Below are 23,022 nucleotides of genomic sequence, written 5' to 3' on the forward strand. Positions count from 1 at the left end.
AGTTCAGAAGAAGGAAGAAGGGGCCTTAGAACCTAAAAAGTTGATCAGTAGCAATTTAATACAGACAATCTAGCTAAAATAATTCAAAATTTCCAGAAAAAAGAACAGTAAATATATAATTGAGATATAGGTAAATAGTTTGGCATACTGTTTATAAATATCTTAATATAATTAGAGTTAAGAGCCCTAACCCCAAATAAATTAAAAGGGCTTATAAACATAGAATAGCACAAACAATGTTAAATCAAGGGCAAAAGAGTGAACAAGTTAATATACCATAATTGCAAATCATGTTTGAAGAAATTATACATAATATACAAGGACCTAGAAGCTCACAAAGAAATTTAAGAGTTGTACTTGACAGTATGTATCTTAAATCACTTTATAATTTTTCTAAATGACAATGGATAGTTTATCCCTTTGGTATTAGGTAGTTTAAATGACATTTTGCCTTCTAATGCTTTTAAATCATTTCCTCTGCTTTTTAACTATCATTTTATTGAACACAGATTTAATGAAAAATATCTAGTGATCAAAAAAAAAAAAAAGACAACAACAAATTCTAGTGATCTCAATATATTGCTGTTCCCCTAATTAGAAAAGGGGGTTAGTAAGGGTTAGTAAACCATGGAACTTTACAGAGAACTGCACAGAATTGAGCAATACCTAAAGGTGCAGAGTTCTTGAATTCTCTAAAGCTTTCTAAACAGTGTGACCAGTGGCCCAAGCTATGCATTAAGACAGTGACTGTATCCTACCACATCTACCAAGTTTACATAGTATGCCATGTAAACAGTATCACTTCATACCTGAAATAAGACTGGAAAGCACTATCGTAATGCATCACAGAGTTCTCTCTTTACAGCCTACTTGTAGCCTAGAACTTGGAAATACAAGTCAATTCAACCACTTTCAAAGGTTCTGAAAATTTACCCAACCCAACTAACACACTAATACAAAAACAAACTTTAAGAAGAAATGTAAAAGTTCTATTTCAAAAGAAAAGTGTAAATGCTAATACTTGAAATTTCCTTATCAAGTTTGCTTAAAATTTTCTTGTTGCTCTTTTCCATACGTAAACCAATCTTTTACATATTGTTACAATTTGTGTGATTTACTGCTTCAGTGAATCTACACCTAGAATAAAACTCTTAAAAGCTAAGGTTCTTTCAACTGAAATAATACCTTGTTGATGCTGTAACACTATTTGGTTCCAGGATGTTTTCAGTCATCCTTAACTGTACCACCTCTGCCATATCACTTGATTTTTCTGCACCCTCTTCTGGAAGTTCTTCTATATGTTCCAGCTTTTCATCTTCCTCTTCTTCCTCAGAAAGCTCATTAACCTACATAAACAAGACAAAATTGACAATTAAAATTTAATGAAACTTTTAACTGACATTATATAAGATATACTATTCTAAGAAAACTTAAGACACAGACAACTCATTTTTTACTTCATTTCCTAGGACCAATTTTTCCAAAGGAATAAGTAATTGCCACCTTTTCCATATTTGAAGAAAACTTCAAACCAAATGTAACATTTTAAAACACGAAGTAATGATTGCGTTAGCATATCACTAGGAATATGAGTAAGACCACACACCATGGAAAGCCTGCACACTATAGTTAGTTAACATTAAGAAAGCTTCATTTCCTAACCAATCAGTTTTATAAACTGAATAGTTACAAAGATTTCTAACTGACCTCTCCCATTTCCAGGTACATTTAACAAGTGATGTTAACACAGAGTAAATGTTGGAAAAGGGCAGAGTAATTTTGCCTTAAGGTGTTAAATATGTTTTAGAAACTGTCAACTAACTTCTAAACGATTCAGATAGAATTTTTCAAGAGGAGATTGGACCTTACAAAAGGGAACTCACTAATTTGGTCATTAAGCACAACTCAAAGGTTATAATTCTGTTTCTGGCAGGGGCTATAAAATGTCTTCCATTATCAAACTGGCTACATAAGTAAACAATCACGCTAATAAAAGACCGTGAATAATATTAGAGAAGGAAAACCAACAAAATATTCTTTTCTTTAAATGTTCATTTATTTATTTAATTAGTTATTTATTTTGAGAGAGAGACAGACAGAGAGGGAGGGAGGGAGAGGGAGGGAGGGAGGGAGGGAGGGAGGGAGAGGGAGAGGGAGGGAGGGAGAGAGAGAGAGAGAGAGAGAGAGAGAGAGAGAGAGAGAGAGAATGCATGCATGCAAGAGCAGGGGAGGTGCACAGAGAAAAGGAGGGAATCCCAAGCAGGCTCTGCACTGTGATCAAGGAGTCCCATGTGGAGCTTGATCCCACGAATCGTGAAATCATGACCTGAGCCGAAATCAAGAGTCAGAAGCTTTAACCAACTGAGCCATGCAGGCTCCCCCACAACAAAATATTTTCAAATGAGGGACACCTGCTTGGGATTCTCCCTCTCCCTCTCTTTCTGCTCCTTCCCAGCTCATGTGCGCCCTCACCCACTCTCTCTCCCAAAATAAGTAAACAAACCTCAAGAAGTATTTTTTTTCCTATAAGAAATAAATTTTAAAGCTATCTCAAAGAAGACATTAGCCATAAACTGCTTTAACACCTTTTATAATTTAATACTAGTCATTAAAAACACTTGAGCAGTAAAAGTATACCTTTATCCATTCCAGCCAAATACACTGGAAACACCTGGGATAAATTTACCACTACGTGTAACAGTGGTGTTCTTCCCAGGCAAACATAGTTGATAAAATATCTTCAGAAAGCAGACTTTAACCAGAAGAAAGGCAATTTTCCTGTGATATTCTACAACACTCCTAATCAACCAGTGCAGACTGCCCGCTTTCAAGCATAATACAATAAGTACTCAAAAGCCAGCTTTGAAGGCAGAAAAATATATGTTCACATCCCTACTGTGCCCTTAACTATCTCTCAACTTACTAAATTCTCTAGGCCTATGAACAAAATGAAGATGCTATATATACTACCTCCCTCATAAGGCTAGTTGAAAGGATTAAATACTATACGCTAAACTCTCCTACAGTGTCTATACATAAAAAGCAGTAAATAATAGCTATCATTATAACCGGAACTGTTATTTCTATAGAGCACAGAGCCTTATTTCTACATGTAATATCACTTTTTATTAGAAAGAAAGACCGTATGTGCCATCCAAACCACCTAAAGCAGGAGCTCTCAAACATTAGTGTATTAAGGTCACTGGTCAGCTAGGTCTCTAAAAATTCATTATTAACAATACTTAATGACTGCAATTTGTGAACTACTGACTTTATAAATAAAGCATATACAGCAGATTCTGCTGAAATTGTTGTGCCTGTAAATGCCAGCCCTCATCTATTTCCAATCAAGTAGAAGAGTGGTGAAAAAAACTAAAAATCAGTAAGTAACTGATTATGAACTGAGGTAAGATTTATACACAAAGGTGAAAATTTCACGATAGAGGAGTTTTTAAACTGAATCAAATGGAGAAGTATCCTCATTTTCCACGTATGTATTTAATACATTAATGAAATTGAAGAGCATACTTAATATCTTCCTGGTAACTGAAGAAAAAAATATTAAACAGCAAGAAAATACTGTTTTCAGAAGTATTAAATGGGAATTACTGTGGTTGATCAATATAGGCTTGGCCACCACAGTAGAGTATGGAAAAAAAAAATTTAAGATGACTATTTAAACTGAAAACATTTATTCAGTCCACAATTTTTGGTACAGAGGTATTGCTATTTTAATATGTTACAGTATATGTTTTTAAAAATAAGTTTGTGCCTACAGTCAATAGCTCTTGGGAACTACAAATACCTTACCACTCATTTATATTGAATATATTATATTCAATTCAATAAGCTTTGTGTAAACTAAGTGACACTGTTCAGTAGTTTCAACAATAATCATCCAATAAGATATGACACGAACAGTAACCTAATGGGATTTTCTTTTGCCCCCTCCCATCTCCCAGGCCTCCCAATGTAACTTCCTACAGTAATAACTGACTAACTTGGTTTGGGTAATAAGCATTAAAAACTTAAAAATGTCCCCTGTCATCCCACACTTCAAAAGTTCTTGATCCTCTCCTTGTCACCTCAACATTCTGCTTATTAATGTGTCTATCTATTCCTAAGTTATTAAGAACCTGTCCTATATACGCAGCTGCCTCAACTCCACTTAATGGAAAACGACTTACTCCACTTAATGGAAACCCCTCATCCATACTTACATCTCTTCTTTCTTTGACTGCTGTAATTCCCTTCTCTAGGGCCTCGTGAAATGCCTGCTCTCCAGACTCCAGCTTGTGGAGAACGCTGCTACCTGCCTTCTCAAATGTATAAAGAAACATAATTATCACCTACATCTTCAAACCACTCTACTGAATTTGCATTCACGTAGGGATCCCATACAAAGAACCTGTCCACCGACTCTGGGTCATTTCTCAAACACTCCCTAGTCATCATGTCAGTCATCTCTCTCATACTATTAATAGAAATATCTACCATCTTGAAAAGGTTCTGACAGCCAAATACTTGCATTAAATGGGATGAAACTCCAAAGGAAAAGAGCACTAGTTAACTTTGCTTCTTTCAAATATCAAAATCAGAAGAAAAATAATCAAAGCACTGCAAGGATAGGCCAAGTATGCCCACATCTTTAAATATGGGGATAAGAAATTAGCACATTTAAGTTAGGTCAACTTAAAAATATAACCAAAATAGGGGTGCCTGGGTGGCTCACTCAGGCATCCAACTTCAGTTCAGGTCATGATCTCACAGCTCACAGGTTCGAGCCCCATGTTGGGTTCTGTGCTGATAGCTCAGAGCCTAGAGCCTGCTTCAGATTCTGTGTCTCCCTCTCTCTCTACCCCTCCCCCCTTCACGTTGTCTCTTTCTCTCAAAAATAAACTTAAAAAATATACATACAACCAAATTGTGCTAAGTTGAAAGAAATTTTACGTTCACTCAATACATTATCAATTCAGCCTCACAAGTCAAACTGAAGTTACCAAATCTGCTTTAAAGAAAATAAATTTTCAGGTATCTGTCCTACTATTGTAACCTGTTTATAATATAGAAATATCATAGAAATAGTTAAGAAAACAAATTCTGGTAATCAGTAATATGAAACAAAATAATTAAATATACATCACTCTCTCTTAGGACTCACAGCACTAATCCATTATTGATCATATTCTATTCAATATGCTAACATCTTCTTTTCTATCCATGGGCAAACCTACAGAATTCACCATTATGTGCTGGTGTTAACTAACTACCATTCTATCTAATGTAAAGCACAACATATTTTAAGTCAATTCTGCTAGTGCTTAAAGAAATATATGCATTTGGGTGCCTAGGTGGCTCAGCTGGTTGAGCATCCAACTACAGCGCAGGTCATGATCTCACAGTTCATGGGTTCAAGCGCCACATCAGACTCTGCTGACACAGCTCAAAGCCTGGAGCCTACTTCAGATTCTGTGTCTCCCTCTCCCTCTGCCCCTCCCCTGCTCACACTCTGTCTTTCTCAAAAATTAATACACATTAAAAAAATTTTTTTAAATACAAGTGAATTACATGGAGAGTTATTTCAGTGTACATAAAGAAGACAGAGGATAGCAGAAATATCAGAGAATTACACCACGACATAAAACAGCCAAGATATACCCTGAAGACTTTAGAGCTGTCTAGATATAAATATTAGGACAAACTGGCATCATCAGTTTCTTAGAATTCAAATCTTCTCAAGAAATGTAAAAGATGAGTAACACAAACATATTCGTATTATTTCACTTTGAGCAGCCATTAATTTTATCTAAATAAATTACTAAAACATTATTAATTTTTTAAATTTTTTTTAATGTTTATTTTTGAGAGAGAGAGACAGAACGCCAGCGGGCGAAGAGCAGAGAGAGACACAGAATCCGAGGCAGGCTCCAAGCTCTGTGCTGTCGACACAGAGCCTGACATGGGGCTTGAACCCACGAACTTTGAAATCATGACCTGAGCTGAACTTGGATGCTTAACCCACTGAACCACCCAGGTACCCCAAATTTCTTTAAAGATTTTATTATTAAATTAAAATTATTTTAATTATTTTAATTATTATTTAATTAAAATTAAATTATTAAAGATTTTATCATTTTTGGGGTGCCTAGGCGACTCAGTCAGTTAAGCATACAACTCTCAATCTCAGCTCAGGTCATGATCTCCCGGTTCATGGAATCGAGCCCCACATTGGGCTCTGCGCTGACAGCATGGAGCCTACTTGGGAGAGTCTCTCTCCCTCTTTCTCTGCCTCTTCCCCACTCTCTCATGTGCATGCATATGTGTACATACACTCTCTCTCAAAATAAACTCTAAAAAACAAAAAAACTAAAATTAAATCAAGATTTTATCTTTTTTAAGTAATCTCTACACCCAACATAGGGCTCAAACTTACAACCTTGAAATCAACATTCATACACTCTACCTACTGAGCCAGCCAGGCACCACTAAACTAAAACAATTTAAGGAAAAGAAAAGTGGCACACAGAATTCCCAAAAATGGGATTTCTTACAGGCATCAAAGACATTACAGATTTGGTGCACCTGGGTGGCTAAGTCGGTTGAGTGTCTGACTCTAGATTTTGGCTCAGGTCATGATCCCAGGGTTGTGGGATTCTCTCTCTCTCCCCCTCTGTTCCTCTCCCCTGCTTGCACTCTCTCTCTAAAATTAAAAACAAACAAACAAACAAACAAAACTGGGGCACCTGAGTGGCTCAGTCATTTAAGTGTCCAACTTCAGCTAAGGTCATGGTCTTACGGTTCACGAGTTCGAGCCCCACATCAGGCTCTGTGCTGACAGCTCAGAGCCTGGAGCCTGCTTCAGATTCTGTGTCTCCCTCTCTTTCTGCCCCTCCCTCTCTCACTCTCTCTCTCTCAAAAATAAATAGACATTAAAAAATCAAAAAATAATGAAATAAGACATTAAAGTTTTAAGGCATAGCTCTCTCCTTGTCCTCTTCTCTTGTCATTTTCTTTAAAGCCAAGAATAATTTTGAAGAGATGTGTCAGTTCTTTATTCTAACCAAAATTTTAAATTAGCAACAGCATATAATAGTTGGGAAGTTCAAAAAATATGCCAAAAGTTCCAAGGATCACTATTCTGGCTACAAATTCTACCCACTTGACTTACTTCACAATGGTATACATATGCAGTTTTCATCCCCAGTTTACACATTACAAACTGTAATTTGGCTTGTTACTGTTTCCTTAAAGTACATGATACTTGAAAACAAACAGGAGAGAGTGAGAGAGGAAGGAAGGAAAAGGGATATAGAAAGAGGGAAGGAAAATCAAAGGTATAAATGCTTATGTGAAGAAAACATTAAAAAATAAGGAAGATCTCAACTCCAAATATTAAAAAATCTTGTTCATAAAAGTACACAACAGTAATGAAACTCTTTATAAAAAAAAAAAAAAAAGATAGGCTATGTGGGAAAACTCCTAATTCACATTATCAGAACCAAGGTCAGTAAGAATTCATAAAAATCTGTATGATATACTACCTTTCAAAAGATGCTATTTCATAATCTAATAGCAAATTAAAAGAAGCCACCCAATGTGCATCAATAAATAGTGACCATATAATTAATCATCAGAACCTGGATATATGTAAGAGTGAAAAGGCGAGCTACTAATAATTACACGAGAAGCAGATATAAACCAGGACTCTTCTAAGAAAATGGGGTGTACTATCACCTTTTCAAGTGGAGATCAGTACTATACATCAAATAAATTATAATGGTGCATCCATACAATAGGGAACTTTGCAGACATAAAAACACAAGAGTACTGTCTCTATATTCCAATAAGAAAAGAGTTCCAAGATAAACTGTTAACAGATTAAAAAAAAGCAGGGGTGCCCAGGTGGCTCAGTCAGTTAAGCGTCTGACTTCGGCTCAAGTCATGATCTCATGGTCCATGGGTTTGAGCCCCATGTAGGGCTCTGTGCTGAAGGCTCAGAGTCTGGAGCCTGCTTCGGATTCTGAGTCTCCCTCTCTCTCCTTCCCCACTCTCACACTCCCTTTCTCTCCCTCCCTCTCCCTCCCTCCCTCCCTCTCTCTCTCCCCCCTCTCAAAAATAAACATTAAAAAAAAAAACTTTAAATAAAAACAACAACCACAAAATGATGGTGCAGAACTGTGTGTGGTATGCTACCTTCCTCTTAAAAAACTGTGAGGAGGGACATCTGGGTGGCTCAGTCTATTAAGCTTCGGACTTCAGCTCAGATCATCATCTCACAGTCTGGGAGTTCAAGTCCTGTGTCACGCTCTGTGCTGACAGCTCAGGGCCTAGAACCTACTTTGGATTCTGTGCCTCCCTCTATCTCTGCCCTTCTCCAGACTGCATTCTGTCTCTCTCAAAAATAAGTAAACATTAAAAAAACAAAAACAAAAAACTGTGAGGCAATATTTGCTTACATTTGCATAAAGAAACTCTGGAAAAACACATAAAAAACCAACATGAGTGAGGGGGGAGTGGGTATGAGTAAAAGCCAAGAAATTTTACTAAATATTTTTTTTTAACCAGGTGAATTACTCATTAAAAAAGTAGCAGCCCGGGGCGCCTGGGTGGCGCAGTCGGTTAAGCGTCCGACTTCAGCCAGGTCACGATCTCGCGGTCCCTGAGTTCGAGCCCCGCGTCGGGCTCTGGGCTGATGGCTCGGAGCCTGGAGCCTGTTTCCGATTCTGTGTCTCCCTCTCTCTCTGCCCCTCCCCCGTTCATGCTCTGTCTCTCTCTGTCCCAAAAATAAATAAAAAACGTTGAAAAAAATAAATAAATAAAAATAAAAAAGTAGCAGCCCCACCCCATGACCACAATATAAGTAACTTCATAGGTTTTAACCTAATAAAAGTTTGACAAATCATTTCACTTAGGAACAAAATAAAAACCTCCACATAGACCTAAATCACAAATTCTAAGCGTGAAAAGTCTGGATTAATATGGTTTTACAATAAATTAGTCACTCTGCATCAATACTCTCATTTCAGGAAGGAGACAGTAACTAGGTCCTGTACAATCTCAACCAACAACAAAATATAATGTAGTTGGAAAAATGGATGTTAATTTTCCAGAGTCACAAGAGTTAAAAAACTACCTGCAACCTCAACTTTTACTCTTGATGCTTCCCATTAATGACAATGATTGCACTGTTCTATTGATGCTACTTCCATTAAGAAAAACTTTCTTTTTTGAGAAAGTATGTGTGAACTTTGTATTGAATCTCTCCCTCTACCTTCTATTTCTCACCTTTTGTCTGCATTCCTCTATGCTAAGTTTCTTTGCAAAAGCAAAAAACCACCCTATTCTTACAAAATAAACAATGCTTAAGTTAGAATAAAAACATACAAACCTCAAAAATACCTAATATATAGTCACAGTCTGGTTTCAATGCCTTTTCCATATTACTCAAATTGAAAACAAGAACTTAAGAAAAATAATCACATTCATATATTACATGGATGTGTTACCTATGATTACATATAATAACCAAGACAACTGCTTTGTTTAGTACTTAAAAATTCCACCTGAGTTTGTGCCAAGCCCTAAAGAGTATATTCTTTAAAAATTCTTCAAGTATCTAAAATATTCTCACCTGTTCAGTAATTGAACTCAGATCATTAGATGAGAAATCTTCCTCTTCATTCTCAAAAAACTCATAGTAATTTTCCAGAAGTCCAGCCATTATCCTGCTCACTATTTCTTGCTCTTTCAGATCTTCCACATCTGTGTAAATGCTAAGAATAAAAGTCCAAATTGAAATGAGAGTCCTTAAATCAAATACAGGTAAAATTAGAAGACAACCAATGAGTCACTTTATAAACCTGAGCAATTTATGTCCTCATTCTGTGCCTCAGTTTTCCCATCTGTAAAGCCTACCTAATTTGTACCCTCTTCACAGAAATGCTGGGAGGATTAATCAGATCTACTATAAAAAATAATGGTTCACCCAGCAACCTATGATCCTTGGGGGATAGTATAATGACTCTATTTCACAAATTCAGTATTTTTTGATTACACAAAAATTGGGGGAAAAACTTACTGGAAGACATCTGGACCAAAGACAGCAGCCAGAGAGTTTGCAGACCAAATTTCTTCATGATGTGATGCTACATTGGCTAAAAATCTACACAGAAACTTTAACAAACTGTAATTAACAGGTGGAAGCTGTTGTAAAAGGAACCTCAACTTTCTTCCAAATTCATCTTCATTATTATAATCTATAAAACATAATGACAGGTTTTTTTAATGAAGTAAAAGCAAAGCTCAGATATTTTGCCAGGTTCACATTACTCCACCCACATCACCTTTTTTACTATAACAATTCAAAACCTCTTCACTTCCTCTACCAGGAGCCAAATGCCTTAGGGCTTTGCATTTCACTTATTAAGGGGAAGAGAAGAGTTAGAGAGAAGGAACTCAACCCTTCAATTGCTGAAGGATGTTTTCCTCATCTATTACTCATCAGCACAAATTCTCTAATTTATTTTTTTTCAATTCTCATCATACTGTTTTTTGCATGACAGTACCTGTGTTTCCAAATCAGTGCCAACTCTAAGAAGTCAAAATGCACTGGCTAATGCTAGTCAACACCAACTATGAATGAACAAAGACTTAACCAACAAATAGAATCAGTGACACTTTTCCACTTGGATGAATGGGCAAAGAGGAAGGAACAGGGTGTAAGTAACTTTCTTCCTCCCCTAACATCCTGAAAAGAACAATTAACTTCAGCAATATCAGTAGGACTAAATAAAGAATTCCACTTCTTAACTGTTTTTCTCTAAATTGATGTTGCTTTCTGTTTATGAAGTTAATTTTCGAGTGACAGAAGCTAGGCCCTATGTTAATCATGTCACTGAATTTTCACTAATAGAAACTTAGGCCTATAGCATCCCGTGATTGGTGAGGGTCTCACTTAGGAGAGAGAATTTCTCACATATACCCTCTAAATGAAGTAATTTAATGCTTCAATAGTGAAAATTAACCCAATTATGTTTCACTACATATTTTTCTTCAGATTTTTAAAATTAATTTACAGAAAAATTATAGGTAAAAAGGTTATGGTCAAGATATTGGCCAACTCTGCAAAAAACACTTAAGCCTAAGCTTATCAGGAAAGGTTATAGTCACATAAGTTTTACTTAAAATTTAAAATACAACCAATACCAATTCTTCTATATTGATAATATTACCAACTGTCCATTCAAGTACAATACTTTGATTTCTTAACTGAATGAAAGAGTCCCTAGAATGTTTTTTTAAACCACCATGGCTACAGTTGGTGGAAATGCTAACAACCTAAGCATTTAGCAGCAAAGGGTTATTTTTAAAAATCATGGTCATCAACTCAAAAAATATATGCAAACAATTAATATTATCAATATACTGACTGCAACAATAACACTAACAAATTCTACATAACACCCTCCCTAGCTTTGCGGCACTTATCACCTGACACACGCATATATTTAGTTTATTTATCATCTATTTTTCCTCTGTCTCTGCTAAGTCCTTTAGAAGTTTAGCTCTGTGATGGCAGAGGTTTTTATCCAGTTTTGTTCACTGATGCACTCCCAGAGTCTGGAAGACTGCCTAGCATATAGCAGGTATTAAACAAATATTAGTTGGATAAGCTAAATGAATACACAATAATGGGGCAAAAAGCTGAACTGATAAAACATTGGCTTTGATGGAGTGGTAATGCTGTTTTTTACTTGAAATACTGTCCATGTTGCTCTACTTTTGATTGTACACATTTCCACTATACAAAAATATTTATAACTGCCAGGCTGCTTCTTCTATTTTTTTAAATGATTATTTATCTACCTTGAGAGAGAGGGGGCAACTGCCAGAGGGAGAGAAAGTGAGAGGGAGAGAGAATTCCAAGCAGGCTCCTCCTTGTTAGTGCAGAGCCCCACTTGGGGCTCAAACTCACAAACCGAACTGTGAGATCATGACCCCTGAGCCGAAGTCGGATGCTTAACCGACTGAGCCACCCAAGTGCCCCCAGGCTGCTGCTTCTAAAGTCTTCAAATAAGGCAGAGAAGCATTTCAAAATATATACAGCTATAAAATACACACCTGCTTGAATTTCTTTCCTCTTGAACCTACTTCGGAATTAAATTATATACAGAAAAAATAGATGTATCAAAGAAGTTTATCCTAACTAGCAATTCTTTCAAGCACCTAAGCATTTCTTGAAAATGTTACAACAAATTTACAAAACTAAAAGCCTTGTTTTCTAACAAAACGTAACATATAAGTAGCTGGACAAATCATGGTCTAAAACAATGACTGTCAACATTTGACAATGAATGGAATGGTAGTCATGACCTGGGGGAAAGGGATGACAGTGGGTAGAGGCGAGGGATCTTGTTAAACATCCTAAAATTCACAAGACGGTCCCTTATAATAAAGAATTATCCAGCCTAAAATATCAACAGTACCAAGGTTTTGAAACTCTGGTCTAAACAAAAAGTCTAACCACACCAGAAATGCCACACTGCAGTGTCTTTCTTGCTACCACAGAAAACGAAAATGACTTTTTTAAAAACACAAATGTAATTGCAACAATGCTCCTTCCATGTTCCTAAAAGCAACAATCTCCTCAGGGCACCTGGGTGGCTCAGTTGGTTAGGCATCCGACTGCAGCTCAGGTCATATCTCACGGATAGTGGATTCAATCCCCCCGCCTCGGGCTCTCCGCTGTCAGCACAGAGCCTGCTTCTGATGCTCTGTCCCCTTCTCTCTCTTCCCCTCCCCCACTCTTGCACACACACATGCTCTCTCTCAAAAATAAATAAACATTAAAAGAAAAGTAATAATTTTCTCAGGTATTTTGAATGTCAATTAAAATACCAACACAATACTCTTCTACAAGAAGTAGAGAAAGCAATCTTTATCCAGTGACCTACTAGACATCTTTCTCAAAAAATTACTAAAGGAGAATAAACAAAATTAAACAGATTATATTACAAAACAAACAGAAACAGCACCTCAAGTTAAGTACTGCCACACCTTTTCTGCATAGCTCTTAAGAAAAGGGGTGTATATGTGGGTATGTGTATGCATAAATACACATGCTAATGGTTACATAAGTGGAGAATGGAGCATGATGGATTTCTCATTTTAGAACAATTAAAAACATATGGGCCACAGCAAATTTGTATACTTTAAATTCATTCACAAGCAAATGTCAATGCAGTAATTAGTAAGATGCATACTGTAAACCTGTGAATAACATAGTGCACAATGCTGTCATCATTTTAAATGACTCTCAATCAAAATGATAATCCTAGTGATAAAATAGCTTCTGACAGTCTCAGTGAAAGTCAATGACTTTATTACCATTAAATCTTATTCCAGTTACTCATTTATAAATTTTCATTCTAAGAGTGAAAGATTATCTGATAGCTGGAACTTAAGGTTCCATCTTTAAGAGATGTGTCTGCGAGGTGCCTGCATGGCTCAGTCGGTTAAGCCTCCAACTCTTGGTTTCAGCTCAGCTCATGATTTCACAGTTCATGGGGTGAAGGCCCACATCAAGTTCTAGGCTAGCAGTGTGGAGCCTGCTTGGGATTCTCTCTCTTCCTCTCTCTCTGCCCCTCCCCTACTCATGCTCTCTCTCTCTCTCTCAAAATAAATAAACTTATTAAAAAATAAAGACTTGTCTGCAATTCAACTAATACACTGAACAGAGAACCCTGTTACTTTAAAAACAAAAAAAATGGCTCTAGAGTCATAAAAAGGACTCAAAACAAAACTCTTTTAACACATCAGTTTCATTACGTATTTAATGGATGCAAAATGCCGATTAGGTGACTCAATATAAATATGTGAAAATATTCCTACAAAAAAAAAAATCAAAGAAATGGATTCAGAAATTCAAAACAAAACAGTAGTATTTGGGCGGGGGGAATAAAGTTACCCTTTGAAAAAATGGGACATTAAGGACAATGTATTTTGAAATCTGTTTTTTGATCCAGGTGGCACATTAAAATAACAGAATTAAAGTAGTGACCTTCAGACATAAATCAGAGGTACTCACTAATTTAGGCTCAAAGGTGTTTAAACAATTTTTTAAAGATGGATAAAAACACTCAAAAGAAAATCTTCCTTCTCTGACTACATATGGCTTAAGAATACAAACACATTATAAAATATCCAGCTATGACAGCGATAGGCATTAAACAGTTATGTCTTAACACCAATGAATTTCTCTAGAAGACCCAATTCAAAAAATTAAAGAGATTCCACAATACAAAGAAAAGCCAAAACATAATTTTAAATTTCAAGAAATGTATATTATACACCAACTTTATAAACTTTCCCATATAATGAAACACGTCACTCCATTATGTACACTGAATACCATTTGGCTCTAGGAACAGAATTATTTCCTCACTGCTTGGGTCTTCTTACCTTTCTGCCTACCTCTATGTCTATTTTTCCTTCTTATTCCATTCCAGCTAAGCCCTACTATTAGTCACCACAAAAACCTAACCCAACAAATATAAATCAACGCTTTTTTATTTGGCTTGGAATCCTGATATTCAATTTGGTATTTTATTTCCTCCAGGCAGAAGTCCAAGAACAAGCTTTAAGTATATTCCAAACCTGGAATCAAAGTTGTCTTCTGGTTTTTGCTAGCAAGTTCTATCAAACCAGGGACAAACATCCAATATTAACATCACCACTAAGGAATGGCACTATTAGTGGATGTTATGCCACACAATATCACTTCATATATATTTTTCTTCTTTCCCAACCCTCTTATTCCTTGTTCTTTTCTCCTGCCCTTCCTCCTCCTCCTTCTCACCCTGTATCTTAAGCTTCCTAAGACTAATCATAAAAAGTAAATAGTACTACACGTAATCTAAAAAGTTGCCATTCCCTTGACTAGACCATATAGATCCAAAGAATGTATGTTCCCAAATGGGAACATAAGAAATTAATCTCAGAACTACTATAATTACTGTCTACATGTCAAGATTTCTATAAGGTAAAAATATCCTGAAATTAATGGCAAATGATTGATTGGTAAGAATCAAATTATACTACCTTGAGAAAGCTGCATCAAGTGAATATGCAAACTGCCAGGAATAACAGGTTCAGGAAGTTCTTGAAGGAAAAATCTAAGAAGACTAATAGCTGAGGGAACATCTGCTTCCTTAACCAAATCCACCTCTTCTCCACTGTCGTATCTCTGTCGAAGCCACTCCACTGTCTCAGCATTTCCATTGACTTGAAAAAGTCCTTGCTGCTCCAGACCTCCTACATTAGTTCAAGGCAAAAATTAAATAAGATTCAACTTCAAGTACTTGGCCATATATATTCATTTTCCAATCAATTTAAAATATTCATACTTCTCAAAGCCCTTCTTGGCTCTCCGGTTGGGCTGAACACCTTCAAATAACACATCTAGAAACATACTATCTCTGTCCTAAGGGATAATCTATTTTATCCACCCCCGGCCCATTAAAAATATTACTATCACCACCCCACTAAAAAATGCTCTATGCTGGGCATTTCTAGGTGTATGGCTTTAAATAAGAAATTAACATTTTTCCTTACTAAATTTTGGTCTTTTCATACTGGAAAAGGAAGGAAGGAAGGAAGGAAGGAAGGAAGGAAGGAAGGAAGGAAGGAAGGAAGGAGAAAGAAATCAATCCATCCAAGGTCAAAAGGTGTAAGTTGAGTTTATTAAAACAAAGGCTAGCCCTAAAGGTAAGGAAATGTATACCATGTTCCTCGATATAGTCCACAACGTGGCGGACTATGAACGGAACCTCATTGTCTGGATGTCCTCCCTGCTGCAGCTCATCAAGTGGAATTCCAAATATTTTGTTAGCAAGAACAGAGTTGCAGTTACTCAAGGAAGGGGAGGAGCTCTTCCTCATATCTTTTTTGCAGCCAGAAATCAAAGCTGTCTTTTCTGCCAAATGAAAGATTAAAAATAAATAAATAAATAAATAAATAATAAAAAAGACTAACAATCAACAGGTGACAATATGACTAAAATAATTACAGAAAAATGCTTTATACCAGAATGTGTTTTCATCATTACATATGTTCCAGCTTTCAGGCCCACAGAACATTCTACAAATAAAGTTCAATATAATCATCCCAACATTTTCTCCATTAAATATAGTTAGTTTTGAATACTGCCTTTAGTGTTCGTGTATTTATCAAATAATGGCAAATTTGTCATTAAACTTAGCAAAGGACATTAATGTTCCAAAGACAAATTAAGGAGCAAACATGGCTCCAACAGGGCCTTTACTGAGCAGGCTTATTGACACAGGTGAAAAACCAAACCCAATCATTTCTGGACTGTGCTACATGAACCCCGTCTAACCCGTTAATTTGTTAGCATCCAAAACAGGAGAGAATGACTTTTTATAAATTGATGGTTTAAAAATAACTTTTTATAAATGATAGGCTAGTAAGAACAAGATTAACCAGTTTTTATTTCTACATGACAGAGCAGCCATAATGTTTTTTTTATAAATGAAGAAAAATTTTCAGTTCTAGACATCAACTTTCAAACGAGAATGTTCTTTCATCAAACTTGCTGTTTCATTAATTATTTCAAAGAAAAATTTCCACAGCCAGTCTAGTTCAGAAGAAATAAGTTATTTGTCTTAACTTTGCAGTAACTGTGATCAGCAAAGCAGTGAGAGAAAACAATGTTTCTAATAGATGAAGCATCAGAGAACAAGTAATCCCAAGAAAAATTGTTTTCTAAACTAAAGCATTCATTACTTTATGTGGGCAGTAAGTATTTTCAAAAGAAAGAAAAACTTTTTTCAAAAGTTGATAATGAACAAAATGACACCAACTGTGGTTCTTTTTCATAACCCCAAAGAAACAATTCCTTTCTCACACAAGAGAGCAAAAAAATAAATAAAACTACTCAATATTCTAAAGTCTGCAAAAACAACTTCTATACACATTACATAATAGCTGTACCCAGTAGATCAAGAGAGTATCACAATGTGACTGGGACACAATCCATTCAACTTACAGAAACAATAGAGGTTAACTTAGGCGCCACAAAATGCCATAAATGTATACAACTTTAGACAAAGAAGATCCATTCTTCAACATACCTGGTGCCAGCTAATAACTACCAAACCTCAAGTTAATAACCAAATAGCAGCAACAGGAGATAAACCCCCAAATTTCTTTGTATTTATACAGCATGGGAATACCATTTTGAAAACTTACCTTTGAGTACTTAAACACCTAAGTTTAAAAAATGGCTTCTGTACCAGCTACCCTCACTGAGCAAGCATTCTTTTGTCATTTATGGCTGTTTGAGATTATGGCAGAAGATCAGCCTGTAGTTCCTCATTGAAGAAACGCAGAACTCGATCAGTACTTCAGCAGTTAATCTAGAAGAAAAAAAAAATTCTTTTTATTTCCCAAACCAACTTTAACTGTGAGAAGTGACTAGAATAAACACTGAAGTCCTTTTAGGAGGATTCCTACACTTAAAACCATTCTTCTGCCTGAAAATTTGCCTGTGACCTAGTTAGAGGCAAAAATCTTGCACAAGGTTTCAAATTATGATGGCTAACCTGGACAAGAATCTTTTTGCTAAAAACAAAAGAAAACTGCAAAGGAGAATCTTTAACAGTACAGATCTTCAGAGATTACACCATTCAAATAATCCATTTTCCTCAATGGATCTTGCATTTGAACACATATACACACACCCCACCCACGTCCATTGTGTCCCCTTATACTCAGAATAAAACACAGAAGCATTTTTAGCTCAAAGAACTGAAGACAAGATTCTAAGCTCAGAACAGCACTCATGTACTTTATTCTTTTTTTTTTTTTTTTTTTTTTCCTTATACACAGCAAATATTTTGTTAGCAAGAATGTAGTTGTCTGACCTTTCTGGTTTGGAGAGATAACAGCATATGTTGGAAAAGAGCAGTTAACAGAACCAGAAAGGCTGACATTCAAAATATTAACTCCACCATGACCCTGAAAAACTTCCATGTCTCCATGTCTCTAATCTTAGATTTCCTTATGTAAAAGTAATACCTACATAGCTGTTAAGTTTAACTGAGATAATACGTGCAGGTAGCAGAGAGATAACCAGTTTTCTCTCTTCTTCACATTAAATGTTAAAAAAACCAGCAAACAGGCTGGAGAGAGGAAATCTGTTTGGCAATGCATTTAATATTTGGCCTCATTTATCAATTGTTTCATCACCCTCTGGGAATTCTAACAATCTATTTAAAAATTAGTAAGTTCAGCAGCAAACTACACTGCAGCACTCAGCTCAAAAGAGTCCAAGTCAGGGCCACCTGGCTGGCTCAGTCCGTGGAGCATGCAACTCTTAATTACTTTCAGGGTCGTGAGTTTGATCCCCACATTGGGTGGGCATAGACCCTACTTAATAAATAAATAAAATTTTAAAAAAAGAGAGAGAGCACTCAGGTCAGCAGAACAGTATTATCATTCACTGTGATTTTCAAAAATGTCTTATTAGTAACATATACCTCCAAGAGGAACATTAAAAATGGAGGGGAAGGAAAACCACATTCCCACAACAAATCTTTAGTAGATGATTACTTCCCAAACATCCTGCAATGCCTGCTAAAACATGTAAGCATATTCATCTGAAAAACAACTTCAAAGTTAAGTTATAGAAGACCTTTTAGAGAGGTTAACTTCAGGGATAAAATGTTTAATAAACTCACATTAAAAGTCAGGTTTCAGGTTAATACCTTCAAGTCATAAAGAAAAACAGGATTTGCCTGAGGTACAATAAAACACTCATTAGAAGAGTCTTGTCAGAAGCAAGTTCTATGTTATCACTAAGATGGGTACTCAGTGTTTCTGTGTCTTCTTAATGAAACCAGGAACCAACACACTGCAAAAGCATTTAGAGTGGAGAGTAGCCCAAAATAACATTTCTGCAAACTGTGAAGTAGTAGTTTTTGACATTATTTAATCCTGTTCCCCACCACTTCTCAGAGTTTAAATCATGTGAATATTCCCTTCCTATCTGTAGTGGGTTCAACAGCGTTCCCCAAAAATCTCATGTCTACCCAGAACCTCAGAATGTGAACTTATTTGGAAATAGGGTCTTCGTGTATGTAATTAGTTGAGGATCTCAAAATGAAATTACCCTGGATTTAGGGTGAGTCCTAAATCCAATGATTGGTGTCTTTATAAGCAGAAGACAGGACAGATAGACACACAGTGAGGGGAAGAAGGCTGTGTGAAGAAACAGGAAGAAATTGGGAGTTCTGCTGTCACAAGACAAGAAACACCAGGAGTCATCAAAAGCTAGAAGAGACAATGGATGATTCCTCCCTAGAACCTTCAGAGGGCCTGCCTACACCCTCATTTTAGCCTTTTGGCCTCCAGATCTGGGAGAAAAAAAAATTTTGTTGTTTTAGAGTTATCCTGTTTATAGTAATTTGTCACAGAACCTCCAGAAAATTGATGCGATATCTAAACTACAAATTCCAGGGGAGCCTGGGTGGCTCAGTCAGTTGTGGGTCTGACTTTGGCTCAGGTCATGGTCTCGCAGTTCAAGAGTTCGAGCCCCACATGTTGGGCTCTGTGCTGATAGCTTGGAGCCTGGAGCCTGCTTCAGATTCTGTGTCTCCCTCTCACTCTGCCCCTCCCCAGCCTGCACCCTGCACTCAGTCTCTTACTCTCTCTAAAATAAATAAACATTAAATTTTTTAATTTAAACTACAAATTCCAATTCTCAAAGAAAATAGCATCAGACACCATAGAAAAATGTCCCAAAGAGATCTGATGAAATGTCTTAGCAGACAGAATCCATAAAATACAAAAGCATTTAATCAATAAAAGGCTTGACACAAGGGAATACAATGTGTAGACTTTCAAAATAACCAAAGATTTCCAGAAGTATAATTTTATTATAAATCAAATCAGCAAAAACATTTTAAGAATCTTTTTCGTTTTATGATTTTTTTTTTTTTAAGTACAATATACTCCTGAATGTGGGACTGGAACTCAATCAAGAGTCACATGCTCTATGGACTTAGCCAGCCAGCATATCTAAAACAGCAAAATCATTTTAAATACAAATGACAGTTGCCTAGAATAGTGATACTGACAACAAATAAGAAATCATTTTGAATTCTGTATCATGAGACACAGTTATAAAAATAACACAATACCAATTTTCAATAAAAGTGGGTGATAGGTACATTCAGGAACATGTACCTGCATAGAGCAGCTATCAACTTGAGTTCTGCTACTCAAGCTATTTCTGCATTCCATTCAGGTCCATTTACATATACATATACATAATAGGAACAGACAGCAAAGAATCTCTTAAGTTTTAAATACCTAATAAAATTAGTAAGGAGGGGCTTTTTAAAAAGAACACCAGAGGGGCGCCTGGGTGGCTTGGTCGGTTAAGTGTCCGACTTCGGCTCAGGTCATGATCTCACGGTCCGTGAGTTCGAGCCCCGCATCGGGCTCTGTGCTGACAGCTCAGATCCTGGAGCCTGTTTTGGATTCTGTGTCTCCCTCTCTCTCTGCTCCTCCCCTGTTCATGCTCTGTTTCTCTGTCTCAAAAATAAATAAGCGTTTAAAAAAAAAAAAATTAAAAAAGAACACCAGAGCTCCTGAGTGGCTCAGTCACTTAAGCGTCCAATTTCGGCTCAGGTCATGATCTCACAGTTTGTCGGTTCAAGCCCCACATCAAGCTCTGTGCTGATAGCCCAGAGCCTGAAGCCTTCTTCAGATTCTGTGTCTCCCTCTCTCTCTGCCGCTCCCCCACTCACACTCTGTCTCTGTCTCTCTCTCTCTCAAAAATAAACATTAAAAAATAAAATAAAATAAAAAAGGTAGGATACCAACATCAACACTACAGATATTGCAACAACGTGGATGGAACTACAATGTATTCTGCTAAGTGAAATAAGTCAGTCAGAGAAAAATAAATAAATGATTTCACCCATATGTGGAATTTAAGAAACAAAACAGATGATGGAGTGTGCCTGGGTGGCTCAGTTGGTTAAGAGTCCAACTTGGGATCAGGTTCTGATCTCGTAGTTCCCAAGTTTGGGACCCTCATCAGGCTCTGTTCTGTGCTGACAGCTCAGAGCCTGGAGCCTACTTCAGATTCTGTGTCTCCCTCTCTCTCTGCCCCTGCCCCACTCGCACTGTCTCTCTCTCTCTCTCTCTCAAAAATAATAAACATTAAAAAAAATTTAAAAAAAGGAAACAAAACAGATGAACATAGGGGAAGGGAAGGAAAAATAAGATAAAAACAGAAGGAGGCAAACCTTAAGAGACTCTAAAATACAGAGAACAAACTGAGGGTTGCTGGAGGGGTGTTGGGTGGGGGGATAGGCTAAATGGGTCATGGGCATTAAGAATGGCACTTACTGGAATGAGCAGTGGGTGTTATATGTAAGTGATGAATCACTACATTCTACTCCTGAAAAAAAAATACTATGGACAAATAACAACAGAGAGTATTAACTGAGCTCTTATAATAACTCAGGAACTATTTTAAGGGCTTTAAATGTATTAATTCATTTATCCTTACAACAATCCTATGGATGCAGATACTTTCATTATATCCATTTCAGTGATGAGAAAACCAAAAAACACTGAGAACTTTCTGGGGTAATGTAAATGTTCTAAATCATGACTGTAGTAGTGGTAGTTACATGCTTAATACACATGTCAAACTTACTGAACTGGACATTTAAATTGAGTGAATGCTATTGTATATAAAATGTTATCACACAAAATTATACTTCAATGAAAACAAAAAAATTAAAAAAGAAACCATACAAAGACATAACAGCACTTTAATAAGTTAACTAATACCAAACTATTTTCATTATAGAGTGTGACATTTTTAAAATATACTTCTCCATGCAAAAAAAAAGAAAAACAAAATATCTCTTTTAGCCACATTTCAAGAACCTACCCTACTTAGCCCCAGGTATGCTATCCAGCACATTCAGAAATTACTAATTTTTCTGTATAGCATAAAAAAAATTAAAGCTCGACTGAAGATTAAGTCTTGTCAAAGCAAACAATTTTAAAAAACACTGTAATACTAATAATAAAGTTTTATCATTTTGCAAATAAGCAACCTGTGGTTAAAAGTGGCATCCGCCAAGATAAACTGTCATTTTCATGTGGAAAAACTTCTACCTTCAAAATGAATAGAAAGGAAAAAAAATGAATAGAAAGGAACTAAAAACCCCACTTTTGCCCCAAATGGTTTTGACAAAACAGGATACAATTCACACAGAAAAATTTGAAAGAGCTACCTCAATAATTGCTAATGCCAAAAAGAAAAAAAAATCCCTATCACTAGTTTACAAAGAGAAAAAAGCCAACAGGGAACTGGACCTCAATAAAGATAGTAAACTTGGGGAACAGAGATTTGAGTCTGTAGACAATTACAGAGTCTAAGTCAATGAACCAAATAAATGTACCCCTGCTCCATACATTCAGCTTTTCACATTAGCAAGCTCTAAACAGTTCACGAAGCAAAGGAAAAGGCACCTCTTTCATTCAAACTGAACAAAGATGGTACTATGAAGGTTCCCAATATGCTAAATCAGTGGTTCCTTCCTGGTCTGAAAACTAGCAAGGTATTAATATGCCTAAAATCCTTAACAGTACACCGAACAAACAGAAAGGCTGAAAAGCCTCATGTCTCAAAAGCACATAAAGCTATCAGTCATATGTTCATAGATGCTATTTTGATCAGGAAAAACATCAAGTCAATTAAATCTATTACTAAATTCACTGACCATGCCATAAGTAATTTATTATAGTATAAAACAGAATTCAAGTGCTCACTTCGGCAGCACATATACTAAAATTGGAATGATACAGAGAAGATTATTAGCATGGCCCCTGTGCAAGGATGACACGCAAATTCGTGAAGCGTTCCATATTTTTTTTCCAAAGTGGTTTTGCCAATTTGTAGTCTCACCATCTGCA

General features: G+C 36.3%; 1 protein-coding gene and 1 non-coding gene across 12 annotated transcripts in view; one reads left to right on the forward strand and one right to left on the reverse strand.

The window, feature by feature from the left end:
- Positions 1–23,022, reverse strand: part of FAM13B (family with sequence similarity 13 member B) — a 90,292-nt gene that overhangs the window by 51,266 nt on the left and 16,004 nt on the right. For 8 of the 11 annotated variants that reach the window (XM_042984499.1, XM_042984488.1, XM_042984537.1 and 5 more), the window contains exons 2-8: positions 17,269–17,435; positions 15,782–15,973; positions 15,100–15,312; positions 10,079–10,256; positions 9,632–9,773; positions 4,221–4,316; positions 1,186–1,346 (exon numbers count right to left, since the gene is read on the reverse strand). In XM_042984499.1, coding sequence (XP_042840433.1) covers positions 1,186–1,346; positions 4,221–4,316; positions 9,632–9,773; positions 10,079–10,256; positions 15,100–15,312; positions 15,782–15,938 — 947 coding nt within the window. In that variant the 5' untranslated portion in view covers positions 15,939–15,973; positions 17,269–17,435. The remainder of the gene's footprint in view (positions 1–1,185; positions 1,347–4,220; positions 4,317–9,631; positions 9,774–10,078; positions 10,257–15,099; positions 15,313–15,781; positions 15,974–17,268; positions 17,436–23,022) is intronic. The other 3 variants (XM_042984542.1, XM_042984539.1, XM_042984526.1) reach the window with 1 other exon arrangement.
- On the forward strand, positions 22,871–22,980 carry LOC122232003. Its single transcript, XR_006209318.1, has one exon. It is a non-coding gene; the product is annotated as a U6 spliceosomal RNA (small nuclear RNA).

This window comes from Panthera tigris, chromosome A1, assembly GCF_018350195.1.
Source record: "Panthera tigris isolate Pti1 chromosome A1, P.tigris_Pti1_mat1.1, whole genome shotgun sequence".
In the NCBI taxonomy this organism is placed as follows: domain Eukaryota; kingdom Metazoa; phylum Chordata; class Mammalia; order Carnivora; family Felidae; genus Panthera; species Panthera tigris.